This window comes from Carassius auratus, chromosome 14, assembly GCF_003368295.1.
Source record: "Carassius auratus strain Wakin chromosome 14, ASM336829v1, whole genome shotgun sequence".
NCBI lineage: Eukaryota > Metazoa > Chordata > Actinopteri > Cypriniformes > Cyprinidae > Carassius > Carassius auratus.
Window position 1 is genome coordinate 14423884 of NC_039256.1, and position 17898 is coordinate 14441781.

The 17898-nt window shown below is 36.1% G+C and overlaps 3 protein-coding genes across 9 annotated transcripts; 2 read left to right on the forward strand and 1 right to left on the reverse strand.

Annotated features, from left to right (window-relative positions):
- Nucleotides 1-67: 67 nt before the first annotated feature.
- eif1ad (eukaryotic translation initiation factor 1A domain containing) lies at nucleotides 68-2064 on the reverse strand. The gene is made up of 5 exons (XM_026280204.1): nucleotides 1928-2064; nucleotides 1344-1461; nucleotides 1141-1249; nucleotides 947-1055; nucleotides 68-577 (listed from the first exon to the last, which is right to left on the reverse strand). Exons 2-5 carry the CDS (start codon nucleotides 1428-1430, stop codon nucleotides 331-333), a joined length of 552 nt encoding a protein of 183 aa, XP_026135989.1. The 5' UTR covers nucleotides 1431-1461; nucleotides 1928-2064; the 3' UTR covers nucleotides 68-330.
- A 176-nt stretch (nucleotides 2065-2240) lies between these two features.
- tmco6 (transmembrane and coiled-coil domains 6) lies at nucleotides 2241-8000 on the forward strand. The gene is made up of 13 exons (XM_026280205.1): nucleotides 2241-2462; nucleotides 2563-2678; nucleotides 2822-2931; nucleotides 3595-3778; nucleotides 3866-3970; nucleotides 4965-5056; nucleotides 5231-5347; nucleotides 5496-5610; nucleotides 6477-6645; nucleotides 6769-6863; nucleotides 7154-7321; nucleotides 7635-7760; nucleotides 7848-8000. Exons 1-13 carry the CDS (start codon nucleotides 2372-2374, stop codon nucleotides 7878-7880), a joined length of 1521 nt encoding a protein of 506 aa, XP_026135990.1. The 5' UTR covers nucleotides 2241-2371; the 3' UTR covers nucleotides 7881-8000.
- Nucleotides 8001-8133: 133 nt separating this feature from the next.
- On the forward strand, nucleotides 8134-16101 carry dnajc4 (DnaJ (Hsp40) homolog, subfamily C, member 4). Of its 7 annotated transcripts, none has more exons than XM_026280210.1 (9): nucleotides 8134-8551; nucleotides 8631-8660; nucleotides 9256-9308; nucleotides 9713-9843; nucleotides 10212-10302; nucleotides 11339-11514; nucleotides 11850-12017; nucleotides 12574-12660; nucleotides 13910-16101. In XM_026280210.1, the coding sequence occupies exons 4-9, from the start codon at nucleotides 9752-9754 to the stop codon at nucleotides 14004-14006; spliced, it is 711 nt and encodes a 236-aa protein (XP_026135995.1). In that variant the 5' UTR covers nucleotides 8134-8551; nucleotides 8631-8660; nucleotides 9256-9308; nucleotides 9713-9751; the 3' UTR covers nucleotides 14007-16101. The 7 variants fall into 7 exon arrangements, with proteins under 7 accessions (XP_026135995.1, XP_026135991.1, XP_026135996.1 ...); XM_026280206.1 differs by having other exon boundaries at nucleotides 9732-9843; XM_026280211.1 differs by having other exon boundaries at nucleotides 8134-8506; nucleotides 9732-9843.
- Nucleotides 16102-17898: the final 1797 nt, after the last annotated feature.

Sequence of the window (17898 nt, forward strand, 5' to 3'; positions counted from 1 at the left end):
CTGAAGTTCAGTGAGTTAATGTTAATGTACTATGAGTATTAAACCAGCAAAAACTTGTGGGCAAAACGACAAGTGTACAAAACAAAGTTTATTTAAACACCATATTTACACAAATTATAATATACAATGTTTCTTTTAATGAAACAAAATATGTTTGAGATTTGAAACTAATTTAACTAAAGCAGAAACTTCTGACAGCCATCAGAGAGAAATCATTCAATGCAAAGTCAGCTCAGTCGGGCAACAGTGTAGTTTTCCAGGTTTTTAAGCCCAATTAAGATTTATATAAAACTGTTCTTGGTCATGCTGTGGTGGGAGCACCTTCCAGGATCATTTGCAGTTTTGTGCTCTTCCTTCATCTTCTTTTTCCTCTTCATTATCGTCTCCTTCATCAGTCTCTTCCTCACTTTCACTGTAGAGAACAGTGGCACGATTGGTGTTTACAAAAAGATCACTGTCATCATCCTCAGAGTCGCTGTCATCTTCCTCCTCCTCCTCAGTTTTTCTTTCACTTTTTTCTTTCTGTGTTCCCTCGTTCTTCTCACTGGATGTGCGATCCTCCTGGAATCCTTCAGGCCTGTGTGAAGTGTGAAAATGCTGTTTACTAAACGATTTCAATTTAGTTTTCTTGAAAAAGAATCAGAGGATTTTTAATTAAAACTGAATTTTAATAATAATAAAAAATTATTCCAGGATTAGTTAACACAAAAATATGATCATTTACTCGCCCTCAACCTGTTTCTTTCTTCTGTGGAACATAAAAAGATATTTTGAAGAATGCTGGTAACCAAAATGTTTCTGGTCCCCATGGACTTCTTCCACAGTATTTTTCAAAACATCTTCTTTTGTCTTCAAAGGAAGAAATGCACTCATACAGGTTTGGAACAACTTGGGGGTGTCAAATATTCAATTCAGATAAATAAAATAAAAAAAGTCATGGCCTTACCAGACACCTAGTTTTCTCAGGTACTGAATATGGTCCCTGTAAAGTATGAAGCTTATTTCTCCTTTCACCTTCCCTCCTTCTTTAATGGGATCAACAATGACAAAGTCTCCTAACAAACAAAAAGACCATGAAAACCTTTTAGTGTCTTTAAGAACAGAATCGTTATATATCCATGAAAGGTAAAACAAACTCACCTCGTTTGATCCAGATGTTCTTGCGGTATTTAGTAGGCATACTGACGAGGAAGCGCTCACCGCTGTCACTCACAGCTTCATGGAGGTTATTACCATTACTTCCCGAGACCTGTGATGTGAAGGAGGTGTAGAATTATTGGTATCAATGAGTATATAGAGTTCTCAAAGACTTACAGATCCCAAAAACTGTAATTGTACCCTACCCTCATGATTTGCTGGTCTTCAGTGGGTGTGACATAGTCCTCCAGAACTTCTTTGACTACGTGCTTGCGTTTGGTTGCCTTTGACATGGTGGAAATAAACCTCTGGCGATTCTGTCACCTGAATAAAGATACATATTTTTGTTTGAGAAATGGAGGCAAGCATGTGTAAAAACCCTGTTTTTTACACAATCTATGGTGAAAACGCATGTGAACTCCAAAAGAATAAAGCAAGCGTCCCTCAGGGCAACACAGTTACGTTTTGATATACCATCAACATTTTTTTATGAATATTTTAAATGCATCAACATGCAGACATACCACATCTTAGCACCTAGCTATAATATACATAATAGGAAACCAGTGGCCAGTGTAGCATGACCATTATAAACTTATTGTATAATGTATTCGAAAAAGCAAGTCATTTGACATACGACTACGTAAGTACTGTACGTTACTGTTTACAAAATTACATCATGACATAGAAACATGTGGTCTTCATGCTGTGTTGGTCTGGACAAATAAAAAACCCCGAAAGTCTAGATTTATTTAAACAGTAAAAGTGCAAATTTGCCATAGTCACCTACCTAGAAACTGTATATGAAACTCTGGATGTACTCTTAAGTTTATTTACTAATGGCATCGAGATGACTTGCTAGCGTTTACTCGATTCTTCCTCAAATAAGTGTGAAGCGAAACGCGAGGGCTGCACCTAGATTACAAAATAAAAGCCACACGAATACAGTTGAGGGTGAAATGATTGTTAACAGTAAATTGTCTATAACTGAGCTGTTTAAATAGTTTATTATTATTAAAACTATTATTATTAATAATAATACTAATAAATATTAATAATAGGATATCTTTAGCGGGTCTTTTATTTTGAAATCTCATATCACGGTTCACTATTTTTAAAACAACCACAACAAGCCACGTTAGAATATGTGGTGAGAGAAACAGATAGACGTTTAACAAATACGATAATCAGGGCACAAGTTTTAATTTGGATGCAGTGAACAATCATCTTAAAGATGTGGAGACTGAAAACACTCCGTCACAAAGCAAGTGGATCTGCCATTAATTTGGAGGAGTTCAAACACAAGAGGAGAGAGTTTGAGAAAAGTGTGTTTCATCTCTCGGTTTTGTTGATTTTTATGTACCTTTGTAATTTATTAATGTAGGCAAAATGATATATGTTATGTATGTATTCATCTACTCCTAGCTCTTAGACAGGCACGGAGAGACAGACAGCTCGTCAGTAAGAGACTCCTGCAGGATGAGGAAGAGGAGGAGGAAGACTCCATGGAGACTGGCTCCATCCCTCTGTCACCTGAACAGGTCAGTCTCCAAAGAGAAATGCTTAGGATCATTTTTGTACTATATACTGCATATGGGGGTAAGGAAGGATCCCATTCTTAGCAAACTATAAATACATATTGCTTATGTCTTCTGAAGCATGTGTGCTGTGTGTGTAACATCAGGTCAGAGAGATGATACGTGGAGTCCTGTCTGGGGGTGAGGAGAAAGCAACTCGTCTCGCATCTCTACGAAAAGCACTAAGAAACCCAGAAAGCCAACTCGCTTTCATTAAGTAGGACTTCGATACCAACAAAGTTTATATTATTTGATGCACTGCATCATGTTGCATCTCTTTTCTTCTCATTTGTTTTAAATTAATAAATTTTTTATACATTTTCATTATAATTGTTTAGTATTTAAATTGTATTGTTAGTTGTATTTCTTAGTCATCTTTTATGATTATTTAATTATTATTTGTAAGAAAATATTTATGCTAAGCACCTTGAATTACCTTTGGGTATGAAATGTGCTATATAAATAAACTCGCTTCCTTTATTTCAGGAGGTCTATGATTTATATTTTAATGTGTAGGAGTAAATTTCACAAAACATATTTCAGCCCTAAACTAAACAGGAATAACTTTACATGTTGCAAGCTTCTTTTATTTTCTTTAACAGTAGTTATTTTTATTTAGTTTTTTGCCATTGTGCTCAATTGTCATGAATAAAATGTCACATTTGCACATTTTTTATCAACATTGAATATAAGCACTACATTTATTATCCTTATTAATTATCTTATATAGTAAAGATAATATAGCTAAATATAATTTATATTATCTATTCCCATTTAAAAATTTTATCATATGTAAAAATGTTAAAAAATAACATTATTCCAAAGACATATATGGATAAGATATTGAATTTACTAATGCATAGCCTGTTATTTTCTTCAGATGCGAGAACAGCATGCACATGTTGATTGGACAGCTCAGCTCTCACAATGCTCAGTGTCAGCTGGAAGCGGCACGCTGTCTGCATGCGCTGTCTCAGTCCACGCACCCCAGTGTAGGTCAGGCCTGTCTGCCTGCCGGCCCCTACCTCCTCACTTACCTTTCCGGTCAGAGCACCAAGCTAACGGTCAGTGGGTTACCACTTTGAAGTCAGTTTCAAAGGCATGTAATCGATCAGTCCTCATGAACTTGTCTCTGTTGTCTTTTCCTTTAGGAACTTTCTTTATACACACTGGGAAATCTGTGTCCTGATAGCGCTGTGGTTAGAGAGAAACTTCTAGCTCAGGGAATAGTTCCTGCACTTGCAAATTGCATTCATGTAAGACCATTTAGGTTACTAATAGTAAACTATATCTTTTTTTTTTACTCTTATGATTGACTTTAAATGAAGTCTTAGCATATATACTGATAATGTTATTCCATCTCTGAATGCATTCTCAAATGCTGAGACTCACACAAAAAATAATTATGGGTTATATTTCATCCTAACTCAAAAGAAAGAGACAAGATATTTTTTTTTTTTTTTTTTTTTTTTTTGCAAAGAGGAAAGGTTTTTGGACAACTGATAATTATGTGCACATTCACCCATTCAGTAATACTTGTTCTCGTTATTAATATCAGTGGTGTTTCTCAGTACTGTAAGAGTAACTTTTTTCATTATTTTATTACATTTTTCTTATCACAGTAATGGGAATTTGGGGGAAGGTGAGTATGTTTAACTGTCATGTAATGCAAAAATAAATAAATAATGTCACAATGAAACAGTAACAACAAAAAACTTTTAAAATCTGTATTTATTAAATTTATTTTTAATTTAATTACCATAACACATCCAGACATATTAATTTTGTAGAAATTTTGTTATGGAAATTCCCATTACTGTAAGAGTAAAATATTTCATGATTTAAATTTTTCATATTACAGTAATTGGGATTTGTGTGTGTATGTAGTGTGTTTAACTGCCATGCAATGCAAAAAAAAAAAAAAATGCAATAAATAATAATGGGATGATGCAAAAAAGGAAATAAATTAAAGTAAAAAAAAAAATCTTTACGCAAAATATTATTTCTTAAAAAGAAAAATTAAATGACACATCCAGACATACAACTTTTGTGTATTTTTTGTTCTTATTATTCTCAGAGGTGATTCTCATTAGTGTAAGAGTAAAATTTTCCTTTTTTATTTTTATCTAATCTAATATTAGCAAAATATTATTATTATTTTTTTTTCTTTTCTTTCTTTTCAATTTGGGTTGAAATGTGACTTGGACAAGTTCTTGAGATCATGAAATAGAGTTTTTTTTTCTGTTCTAGAATCAGAGGTATAATCTGGCCGTTGTGGAGGCAGTTGGCTTCACTTTGTCTCAGCTGCTACAGGCCAAAGACGCGACTGAAAAAATCACCCCGTAAGTGTCCACAACTTTTTAATTTATGTTTATATGTAGTATTTGTGACAAAAAGAACTAAGGTCTTGGCACACTGAAATTGCTATAGCTAGCTATAAATAGTTACTGCTAATGAAAAATATTAAGATATTCATCACAAATGTTTCTGTCCTTGTTTTATATTTGAAACTCCAGGGCAGTCATGGCTTCAGGAATAGTCCCTCATGTAATCTCAGGGTTGACTCCAGATCCTGAGTTTGGTTACGGGCCAGCGATTGAGTGTACATGGTGTTTGCACTATTTAGTCAGCAGGTGTGTTCTTTTCTCCTTTTATAAAACTTACTAAACAATACAGAGTAATGGAGAGTTGTGCTAAAACCTTTAGAGGCAGATGGCATGAACAGAAAGAGCCTAGCGAGTAAAACATCAGTTGAGCTGTGATATGATGTTGTGGTTGCAGTAATTTGGATAACTCGATGCTGATCGCTCAAGGCGCCCTCTCTCAGTGCAGTGCTGTTCTGATAACACTAGGAGGCGCTGTTGCTCAAGGAAACCTGGAGGGGGGACTAGAGTTGGTAAGTCATTTTTATACCCACAGCACGTACATACTGCACATCTGGCCTAAAATGAGAGTAATTTAAAATTACTGTGTTCACTGAATAGAAACACCACCTTTATATAATTCAGTTATCAATGCTTTTATAATCAGTGTTTACTATTACACAATTTTATGAGTTTCACAAAAACAAGTCATATTTAATCTTTAAATTGATGCAGAAAATGTTGCATGTAAATGATTAAAGATATAAAATAAATAAATAATTTTGACATATATCAGTACAGTCAAATGATTAATCCCATCCAAAATAAAAGTTTTTATTTACATAAAATATGTATGTGTACTGTGTATATTTGTTATGTATGTAAATACACAAACACATACAATATATAATTTAAAATTAGTTTTTACATTGATATATTTATATTTTATATTATATATTTAATATATAAACATAAAATGTTTTTCTTACATACATGCATGCGTTTGTATTTATATCTACATAATAAATACACAGTATACACACATATCATGTAAACAAGAACTTTTATTGTGACTGCACTATAATATATATATATATATATATATATATATATATATATATATATATATTTATATATATATATATATATATATATATAACACACACACACACACACACACACACACACACACACATATATTAAGTTCAATACTTGATATATTTCAATACAAATTGATATAGAATTTTTATAACTAAGGAAACCTCTATTGGAATTATGGAATTGATGCCAATGCAATTCATCAGCAGAATGATCATGTGGTTATTATGGTTCTCTCATCCTCTAAAAACTGCTTTTACCTGATTTCTTCTTGACTGTGACACTTGTTTGTGCTGTGCAGCTCATTTGGCCTCTTCTGCGTTGCCTTGGTAACCTGCTGGTCAGTGGAGGTGATGTAATGCCAGAGGACACTCGTCTCCTCGCCGCGCTCTGTGTTTTTAGTCAGGCTTACCTTCACCCTCATCCTGCTCTGTGCAGAGAGAGTCTGTGGGCGCTCAACAACCTCACCGGTGAGCAGGACCTCAGCATTCATGTGCTCAATTTGATTAGCACCCCAATTATTCATCCCAATTAAAGCTCAAACGGAAATGAATGTGTTTATTGGAGAAAACGCCATTCTTATGTCTTTTCAGCTGGCTCCAGTGGGTTCTGCTCTGGCCTGCTGCTTCTTAATATGGCTCCCATATTAATCCAGTTTCTGTCTTTTTCTAAAGGAATGAACTTAATGGTGAGGAACCAGCATGCATATTACTACATCAGTCTAACACATATACATTTTTGGGCTGCGACCCTCTATGAGGTGTATGATCTTACACTGACCCATATTAAAGTACTGAATCCAAGACATACCGGAAATATGTTTGAGAATAATGTACTTTCCTATTCAAAAGTTTATTTGTAAAATAAAAGAATATTTGAAATCAGTTAAAAGTGACAGTATAGACATTTATAATGTTCTCAAATATTTTTCTTTCAGATCAATTTTAGTTCTCACACAATTATTGTTGTTTGTACAAGGCACTGAGAGTTCTGGGTAATATTGCCCATCATGGCACCGAATACAGTGTTGGTTTGACTCAAGCGGGGCTGCTGACCGCCCTGTGTGCCACACTCAAGATGGCCGAGCCAGAGGTGGTCACCCTGAGCCTGGACGTGCTGTACATGCTGGTGTCCAGCAGCCCACAGGTGAAGGAGATCATCAAGAATCCACTCTCGCTGCAAATAGTATTGTGATACTAAACAAATTGAGTTTTCATTTGAATTATTTTCCAATTTCATTTTATTTTAAAACTTTTAGTAATTTTTGGTCATTTTTATAAAATTTTACTTAAGAGCCTAAAACTTAAATTTAATATTTTTATTAAGTTTACTTAAAAACAAAAAATGTTGTTTTAATTTTAGTTAACGATAATAACCCTGCACTTAAAAACATTCTATATTGATCTTTGTAAAATGACTCAACAAGCAAATTTAATGTAAGTATTCCTTTTTTTATCAGGTGGTGGAGGAGTTTACGAGGTTAAATGGTGTTCCTCTGCTGGAAGCCATTCAGTATAACAGTGAAGGAGAGCAACGTGTCAGAGCCACCTACATTCTCCATCATCACTTCCCTTCTTTCTCTGAGGTCAATATTGCATTTACCTGCTATAATTTATTGATTATATTTCATGTATCACCATGACCATTTTCTTTTTTTCTTTTTTTTTTAAAGGGGGAGAGCCTTTCTTCATATCAAGACCAATGACAGAATTGCTAAGATTAGTCTTTGCAAAGATTTTCGATTTTCTTCAAAGCAAACTATATGGATCCTTTCGTTCTTGTTTTCTGAATTGTACAAAAAATAAATGCCTTTTGTTTTACCGGACATATCAATGAATGAATGAATGAATGAATATGATGCATGTTCATGTGTGATGCTGATCTGACTGACAAGTAAACAATACTAAAACAGTGAATGTCTATTTAAGATGCTATTTATTCTTAAATTACTCCCACTATTAACGTCCAAAAAAGGCCTTATTTTATTTTATGCTGTCAAAAAGTACAAACTGGAATCTGTGACCAATAAATAAGTGAATTTTCACTTATTACTATAAAATAACAGTGAAGAACAGCAACCAATAAATAATAAGTGAATTCTGCAGTGAATTATTATGTTAAATAATTATTAATATTAATATCAATGCATCTAGTTCTCTCCGAAATGTACAATTGTACTGTAGCGATATCATTATATAATTAATGTAAATAAAGGGTTACCCATTTACAACAGGTAAACAGCTGCTGTATGTCTGATAGAAACACTTTTATGTAACCGCGCCGGTGAAGCGTTATGAAAGCAGCAAGACCTGCGCGTGTCCGTGAATGAAGGTGACGCTGTTATTTGTGTTTAATCCGCTGATTTATGTCTCATTGGTGAGATTTACAACGCGTTAGATGAATGTTTGTGTGCTAAGCTACACGCTTCCTTTAACTTTGTTGTTGTTGTTTTTAGCATTGCAGCTAAGCTAATAGCAGTCGACTGGTAAGTGTATTGTGTCACATAAGTTAAACTGATAAAACGCTAACGTTACCAAAGTCCTTTTAGGGTACGTTAAATTCTACAGTCTTTGCTACAAGACATTTAATTTATCAGGCGTGTCCTGTTTGGCATGGAAATGCACTTTAGTTTATGAATGAACAACAACATTAGCTAACGTTCCCGTCTAATTTGTTTCACTGGCTGTGCCTTAAACCTAGTGTGCTGACTACATAGACAGCATTTTTGGGGCTCAGTTGTCCGAAACGGCCGTGTTTTGCGCCCAAAAGCACGGTCTAGTTATCAGCTCTCTAGATTTTTTCATCGGTTTGTGGTGTTTCGTTAATGTAGATGTTTGGATGGGAACTGGTGTGTATGTGCTCCTTTTTTGTTCACACAATGTAAGATCCTGTTAAATCTAACGTTAGGTTGATTAATAATGTAAAAACATAGTAATTCGTCTATAGGGTTTAGATTGTAGTGATTAGATTAATAATTAGATCAATTCAAGAACTTCAGATGTCAAAGAGTGACCTATACTATTATATCAACTGTGTGTGTGTGTGTGTGTGTGTGTGTGTGATCTCTTTTGTCCATTCAGGATCTCCTGCAGAGCTGCTGACCGACTGCATTTGAATGGGATCCCGCTGAGCAGTATGTAGTCGCACCAAAACATAACATGCATTCAACATGTAAAGCCTCAGTCAAACAAAACATGCATTCATCATGTTAAAACCTTACTCAAACAAAATGTGCATTCGGCATGATGAAGCTTTAAGCTAAAACAACATGCATTGAACACGATAAAGCTTCCTCCGATCACAGAATGCATTCAACGTGATAAAGTTTCATCTAAATACAATATGCATTCAGCGCGCTAAAACTTAAACACAACACGATAACACCTGACCTAAACAGTACCCATTCAACATGCTGAAACTGCAACAAAACACAGGATGCATTTTACATGCTGGAACTGCAGCAAAATCTAAAACAAAACATCCAGAAAACTAATGTTTATTCCCATATTAATCCCCTTTATCTCAACCCTTCTTTAGATTCTCATCTATGTTATAGTTTATTTCTACGGGAGCATCATGCTGTTGGAGGCTCATCTTCGTCTCTGTCAAAGTTGTTTGTGGTTCTGTAAAAGTTCTCAGCGGCTGTTCTCACTCTGTACTGCGCACAGGTATGCATGACCAAATTTTAATTATCTCTTGAATACAGATGAAACATTTTCATTTCAGCAATAACAATACATGGAGCTTCCAAAACCAAAATGGTTTAGCTCAAATGCTTCAAACAAACTTGAGTCTCTGTGTTTTCTAGTATAACAATACTATACGTTATGAAAGCTCATTTTTGCCACTGTATAAAATATATAAAAAAGATCTTTGCAATTATGTTTAGGTAACATTATTTTGTAAATTATCATCAAGGCCATGAGATTATGAGATTTGGCTGCGGATATTAATGTAGTTTTTGTAATCTTGTCTTCATTAAGACAGCATTAAGAAATTATTTGTTTTCATTGCCTCTTTTTTCTTCTGTTTATAGATCATCAACCAACTACTATGAACTTCTCGGGGTGAAACCAGATGCTACGTTGGAGCAAATTAAGAATGCATTTTTTGACAAATCCAAAAAGGTTCATTTCTAGTGATTTGTCTGTTATTTTAGAGTGATTTTGGTTATAGGGTCTAGTGTTATTATCACTTATATTAACCATAACATTATTGTCCACCAGTGTAGACATTTTTATAATTATTATTGTAGTTATAGTTATTTTTTTATAGATATTTTACAATTTTATTTTATTTCGTCATCTATATGCTTTGACAATGGAAGAGGAGTTAATAATATGGATGCATTTTGCAATTTGCATTAGTTTAATTTGTAAAAAAAAAAAAAAAAAATTAACAGATCCTTAGAATTTCTTCTCTAATGCATAGTTTATCCTTAGTGGTAAAAAAAAAAAGAAGAGTAGCCTGATTCCAACAATACTGTATGGTTGTACAAAAATTATGCCTAGATATACACCTCCTCACCCCTAGAGGGAGCTGTTCGATTGTGACAGAGAGACTTGTCTGTTATCTTCAATTTTTGGCACTTATTCTTGAATTTTATCCTATTTGTTTAGTTGTTGAGTTTACTAGGGACATGTGTTTTGTTTGATAATTTGTCAACATGCCACAAATTGAAGCAATTAAATATGTTGGTGAAAGAGCTTCAAGGGTAACGCGAAAGTTGTGAGCCAATTATGCAGAGAGAAAGAGAGTGAGACACATCTGTTTACAGATGAAGGAGGCAGAGTGACGGCAAGATAGAAGCACTGCATGCTTGTGTGTATGACAGGAGATGAGGGTACAACCGAGGATATGGGCGCTTTGTTTCCGAGTCAGAAGCAGATAAGAGCTTTGTGAGTGATGTGACTCACAGAACAAGTGAGAGTGGAAAGGTGAAAAGGTCATAAAGATGAGGCTTGTCTTCCATTCACTAAATATGAGATGTGTGTTAGACGTGCGTTAATCTGATATTTTTATGAATACAATTCATTAAGGATACTAAATATGTTTGTGCAGGTGCAGTTCATGTTCTTCGAATTATGTAAATTGATAAATGTATATACAAGTGTAATGTCATTGGTTTGATATGAACAAACATGTACGTCTTCTCATCTTCAGTTGCACCCTGACAGTGACCCATCCAATCCTGGTCTTCACAGTCAGTTTGTGCAGCTGAACGAGGCGTACAGGGTGCTGAGCAGAGAAGGGTCCAGGCAAGATTATGACCTCAGGCAGAGGTACCAGTACACTGCAGGTCCGGCCTTCAGATCGTCCAGCTCCCCCAACAGCCCCAGGTGACTGTTAACTCCATCATCAACCAACCTGATGTTATTAAATGGGATCTTACTGAATTAATATAAGTGGGCATCTTATATTAACATGAAGGTTAAAATATTGGCATATACTGTAGAAACCCGTGGCCTTGAAAAAAAAAGAAACGTGGAATCTTTGTTTTTACACTAAGTTCTCTTAAGAAATGTTCTTAAAAGAAAGGGGTTTTTTTTGGAATCTAAATGGTTCTTTTATAGGATTGATACTAAAACTGGAGATTTTTATTTTTAAGTATCATGTTGCAAAAGATTATGGTCCAGTGTCTGAAATTGTAGCGTTGTGTCTCTGTGTTTGTCAGTGCGGAGGCTGCAGAGAGCATGCGTTACTGGGAGCAGTTCAGACAGGCCCAGCCTCAGGAGAACACGGCTGAGGAGCGGGAAAAGAGCAAGAAACGTAACATGCGTTTGGTGGGCTACTGCGTGCTAACCATGGTACTTAGTCTCTCCGTGCATTACTTTGGGTTCAGGTAAGCTTTAATTCATAGTATTGACATCAACATGCACAGCAATCCATCATAATATTTTTCAACACTATGAATGATGCGGCGCTGATAAGTGAGTGTTTTGCAACTGTTTGTATGAAACACAGTGCAAAATGTTTTCTTTTGTTCCTGCGTCGGTTTTCTGATGAGTACGTGATAATGATGTTTTGTTTTTGAAATGCATTTCGTCTGTCTCAGCGCCAGACAAACCCCAGTAGAGCATGTTCACTGGTTTCCCATAATCCCTGATGTTTAGTTATTCTTTCCAGTATCAGCTAAATGTTTTTACACCTTGAATTCAGGAGATTGAGATTAAGTATCTTCTGTAAACAGACACTGTTTGCTTGACGCGTAGCAGAAGTGCACTTAATATGTTTTGAAAGATGAACAAATGTTTTATTGCCTGTGAGTGCCCATGTGCCCTTTTAAATGCGACCCTAAAGTTATGTGGGCACATCGTGGATGTCTGTTCACCCCTCCAAATATATATGTTGGCAGTAAATCTGTTCACCTTTGACCCCTGGGCTGGTCTGTCATGCAGGAAATTGGAAGAGGTCCATAATAACTTCATGGATGAGAAGGATAGAGTCATCAATGAGATCTACAACACATCCAAAGAAAGAGCCAGGTGGGGAACGCTTTGAAGTTACACGTGTCGCCTCAGGAGGCACATCAGAGGTTTTAAATACAAAAGCTGCAGCATTTGAAACCGGTAGAGGATCAATTATAATTAATAAATGAACATGTAAACGAGATAACGTAAGATGATTATAGATTCATCTCATGTTATTTGACAGCTAAAGGTAAATGTAGTCAGTAAGTCACTTTGGATAAAAAGCATCTGCTTTTTGATAAAGGCAGAACATTTTGAGGCAAACAAAAAAAGAGAAGGTTTTTAGGATAATCGTTAATTGCATGATAGCACTGTATTGTGGGACTGGAATATTATAACATATTATAACATCAGACTTTGGACAAGTAAGTAAGTCTTTTTAATTGATAGTTTATCAGTCAATGTTAATATTAATTAAAATGTATTTAATTTTTGTATTTTGCATTGCATACTACTGTTTTGTTTATCGAATGTATAATCTTTGTTTGCCATGAAATAGCCTGTGAAGCTGATGTGGCAATACACTTAAATCAAGTCAAGATAGTCAATATTACATCTTCATTGTAAGGGATAACCTATGGCTAGCTGTGCGTTAGATTATATTCTTGCAAATGTGTAAATAAAGGAAACCTATTGCATGTTGCCTTTCCCAATGAACGTTAAACTCTCAGAACATTCAGAGATGGAGTGAACTCTGAGATGCTGAAAACACTTGATAAGTAATTGCTCGTAAGTGCACTGAACACAGTTCTGCGGTTGACTGTGAAGCACACAGCACATCAGACTACAGCCTTTGATTCATAATTGCACTAAGCTAGATCATGATTATCGTGCAGCCCTGTTTATTAAAATTTTACATTTGAAATGAAAGTGACGTGACATACAGCCAAGTATGGTGACCCATACTCAGAATTCATGCTCTGCATTTAACCCATCTAAAGTGTGCATACACAGCAGTGAACACACACACACACAGAGCAGTGCCCGGTGGAGCAGTAGGGGGTTTCGGTGCCTTGTTCAAGGGCACCTCAGTCGTGGTATTGCAAGTCCGAGACTCGAACCCACAACCTTAGGTTTGGGAGTCAATCTCTCTTACCACTAGGCCACGAGTTATAATTATTAGCTATACATCAACCTCCTGCAGTTCCCTCAAGACTTTGATCTTGCAAAATGACAGTGAGTTTTGCGTGGAATAGCACACTCAGATTTTCTTCAGAAATTGTTAAAATTTTATTTGATCATGCTGTTTTCGGATTTTCCTCAGAGTGAATGGCTTCAAGAAGCAGCAGGAGATCTTGAGACAGAAGCACGCCGAGTTCCTGGAGAGATACAAGATCCGCAGTAATGGAGAAGAGAAATAAATCAAGGAGAAGACAGATCTAGAAGAAGCTCATCGCACAGGGTTATGGAGAGAGTGCAGGTTTTGGATGAATGTTGAAGTGTGAATTGTATTTTGTGTTCATAGTTTTTATCAAATTTTCTAGGGGTCACAGTGTGTCAAATTCACGAACGCAGCAATGTTTCGGCCCTGGTACTTTCACCCAACTGTGACAAATTAAGGTCACATGGGATGCAAGGCAATTCAGGCTGATTATAGGCCAACATTGCTTCTCATGAAGTGTTTTAAACACCTGTACTCTTACTGTATTTCCTGTATTTACAGACGACATTGTAACGGCACCTGGAAAGGGTGTTATGGAAACATTGCATTCCTGATAAAGTAGTTCATCAAAACACTGTACATTGTGCACTTTGTTAAGCTCAATGTGTGTGTGTGTGTGTGTGTGTGTGTGTGTGTGTGTGTGTGTGTGTGTGTGTGTGTGTGTGTGTGTGTGGGAGAGAGAGTTTCTCATGGAATAATGTTATACAGATGGGCAGATCAGTGCTGTCCAGTGCGTTTTATTTCAGGTGCTGGGTTTTTTCCAACTATTTTGAATGCAACATCAACTAATCTTATCTTGAACAGGAAGTGAATGGGTCTTTGGCAAGTAATGAGAAGTTTCTTTTACTCATGTAATAAATCCAGGCTGCATATCAAATGTATTTTCAAGTTATTTTACAGCAAGATTATATTAAACAAGACCCTTATTCTGGATCCAAACTTTTACTCAGACCCCTGTTGTCACAAGGCATAGATCCCAAAAATGAAGTCTTTTTAGATACCCAAGTCATTGCCTTTTTTGAAGAATGGAAAAGTATTTAAGGATTTGACTTTTTAATGTAGGTTCTGCATTAGACATTCACCAGAGTGCCTTCATCTTTATAAATCAAATATCGATTTTGTGTGAATCAATCTAATGCAGGCCTTAATGTCATTGGGTTTTGATGTGATCAATAATTAAAGATGATATTGATCTCAGTTATGTAATGTTTTTCATCTGCATGCATTTTTGTGTTTCTATGGATTTTTTTTGCAAACTTCTTCACTGTTCTAATACACAACCATTGAAATGTTTCGGGTTGTTAAGATTTTTTTTATGTTTTTGAAGGAAGTCTTTAATGCGCACCAAGTCTGCATCTGTTTGATCAAAAATGCAGTTGTATCATGACAATGCTAATGTATTTGGTCTTGGTTGAATAGATCTGCTATGCTGCTGCTGTTGGTTATTGCTGTTGTTGTAGATTACCGCTACAACACAAGTACAAGAACTTGATACTGCTATTACATGCACAGATATGGTGCTGTGAGCATACTGCTGTTGCACAAGTAGCATACATAACTCGAAGCAGATCTGTACAGGTGGAGCTGGGGAAGGTGGAGGGTTTCAGATGAACTCTGTAAGTGTTCTATGCTCCAGTGGATGCTAACTAGCCATTCAAATGTAAAGCAGCAAGCTGATTGGCTCTGTATGCAACATGAACCAATCATCTTGGGCCAGATATAATGTGTGAATATCATCAGTTTACATTAACGAACCATAAGCCTGTGCCATCTAGAGATTTATGACAGAACTTGGCATCAAAAACGTTTTAATATTGTGAAATACTGTTGCAGTTTGAAGTAGCTGTTTTGATTTGAATGCATTTTAAAATGTCATTTATTCTGTGAAGTCAAAGCTGAATATTCAGCAGTCATCATTACGTCAGTCTTTTTTCTATTCAAAAACACCAAAATAATTCATAAGCTTATTTGCTGCTTTATTATTATTGTAAGTGTTGAAAATGTAGATTTTTGATCATGATATAATTACTTCACAATCCTTTGGTGAATAAAACGTTGGAAATAACAGCATTTATTTGAAATGGAATGTTTTTGTAGCATAATAGATCATTCTTGCTGAATAAAACATAAATAAATAATAACACCATAATTTTGATCCATTGCCTATACTTTCAAAAGCATTATGATATTTGCTACTGTAAGTTAAGCAACACTTTTGCTATTGCATATTTGATTTGACTCGTTTTTCACCTTGGGGATGATAAAACAGATTAAAACTTGCTCTTGCCCATTGACTTGCTTTGTTTGTTGTTTATTGCCCTACTTTTTAACTCCTCTTAAGCAAACAAAAACCTCTGCTACGTCATTCCCATTTTGCAATGTCCTTTCCTGACATTCTAGAATCCATTACAGCAGAGAAATGTCACAGAAGCCTCACATTCCCAAAGCTTGTGTAGATGTTGATGATCTGGGCTGTTGTGTGACTCCACAGCCTCGGACTCAGTCTGATGTGGTTTTCTGATATGGCATGGGCCCATATGCAGGTGCTCCTCTCTGCTCAGGTCTGATCTTGGAGATACCAGCTTTCAGGAATGAGTCAGGGACAGTTTGGGTGAGGTTTTTTCTGCTCGTCTGTCTCTACAAGAGCATTTGACGTTTTAAAACCAAACTCTTTTAGGGCACCATCTGGAGAGACTTCACAGAAACACTAGCAACATCACCCACAGTTCAGCGGTATCAATAGTGAAATGGTGTGACCTTGGCCTGGTTTGTTTATTTGGATATGTGATGATGGACCTTCTCTCCGGACCACTCTGGGTTTTCCAGAAGGCCTTTAGATTATACTCTGAAAGGGGTTTTTGCGGTTGTCAGCTTTAATGCTGTAAGCAGTCCTGGAGAGATAGAACAGCCTGCATTCCTGCAACCCACATGAATTTTTTTTTTTTTTTTTTTTTTTGCTCTGTATAACCCAAACATACCTGTGGGTGATGTTGAGGGTCTTCACATGCAACCAAAGTCGAGTCGGTTCAGGTTTGTTAGTTTGTTAAATCAATCAGTTCAGATGCTGCTCAACCTAATTATTTCAAATTTACACCTGAAAATAAGAGTCAAAGAAGTGATTTCTAAAAATGCAAAAAAAAAGTTTGCCCACTTACAAGGAAATTAAGGGTCTGTAATTTTATGGTAGGTTTATTTGAATGGATAGAGACAGAATACTGACCAAAAAAGCTGGGGGAAAAAATACACATTATATAAAGGTTAGAAATTGAATTGCATTTCAGTGAGTGAAATAAGTATTTGATCCCAAAGCAAACATGAATTAGTACTTGGTGAAGAAACCCTTGTTGGTAAGCACAAAGGTAGGAGGTTTTTTGTAGCTGGTCACAAGGCTTGCACACATCTCAGGAGGGATTTTGGCCCACTCCTCTTTACAGATCCTCTATAAATCCTTAAGTTTTCTTGGCTTTCATTTGGCGACTCGAAGTTTCATCTCCCTCCACAGATTTTCTGTAGGATTGAGATCTGGAGACTGGCTATGCCACTCCATAACCTTAATGTGCTTCTTGAGCCAATCCTTGGGTGCCTTGGCGGTATGTTTGGGGTCATTGTAATCCTTGAAGACTTCTCCATGACCCATCTTCGGTGTTCTGTCTGGGAGAAGGAGGCTCTCGTCCAAGATTTAACAGTACATGGACCTGTCCATTTGCCCCTCAATGCGGTGAAGTCGTCCTGAACAGCCCCAAAGCATAATGTTTCCACCTCTGTGCTTGACTGTAGGGATGGTGTTCTCCAAACAAGGCGAGTTGAGTTTATGCCAAAGAGTTCATTTTTGGTCTCATCTGACCACAGCACTTTCACCCAAGCCTTCTCTGAATCATTCAAATTTTCATTGGCAAATTTTAAATGAGCCTGTACATGCACTTTCTGAGGGCTGATCCCTCACCTTTCTCATGATCATCTTTACCCCATGAGGCAAGATCTTGTACAGAGCTTGAGACCGAGAAGATTGATGGTTATTTTGTATTTCTTCCATTTCTGAATAATCGCACCAACAGTTGTCTCCACCTCACCAAGCTTCTTGCTGATGGTCT

What these genes read in the sequence shown, in the direction of transcription:
- eif1ad (XM_026280204.1), bottom strand. Translation starts at nt 1,430, where the DNA reads ATGTCAAAGGCAACCAAACGCAAGCACGTAGTCAAAGAAGTTCTGGAG. An exon ending in AAGACCAGCAAATCATGAGG is followed by an intron (nt 1,250 to 1,343) that starts GTAGGGTACAAT and finishes TTCACATCACAG; the next exon opens with GTCTCGGGAAGTAATGGTAA. An exon ending in GAACATCTGGATCAAACGAG is followed by an intron (nt 1,056 to 1,140) that starts GTGAGTTTGTTT and finishes TTTGTTTGTTAG; the next exon opens with GAGACTTTGTCATTGTTGAT.
- tmco6 (XM_026280205.1), top strand. Translation starts at nt 2,372, where the DNA reads ATGTGGAGACTGAAAACACTCCGTCACAAAGCAAGTGGATCTGCCATT. An exon ending in TGGTGTCCAGCAGCCCACAG is followed by an intron (nt 7,322 to 7,634) that starts GTGAAGGAGATC and finishes TTTTTTTATCAG; the next exon opens with GTGGTGGAGGAGTTTACGAG. An exon ending in ACTTCCCTTCTTTCTCTGAG is followed by an intron (nt 7,761 to 7,847) that starts GTCAATATTGCA and finishes TTTTTTTTAAAG; the next exon opens with GGGGAGAGCCTTTCTTCATA.
- dnajc4 (XM_026280206.1), top strand. An exon ending in GAATGGGATCCCGCTGAGCA is followed by an intron (nt 9,309 to 9,731) that starts GTATGTAGTCGC and finishes TCTATGTTATAG; the next exon opens with TTTATTTCTACGGGAGCATC. An exon ending in AGCTCCCCCAACAGCCCCAG is followed by an intron (nt 11,515 to 11,849) that starts GTGACTGTTAAC and finishes TGTGTTTGTCAG; the next exon opens with TGCGGAGGCTGCAGAGAGCA.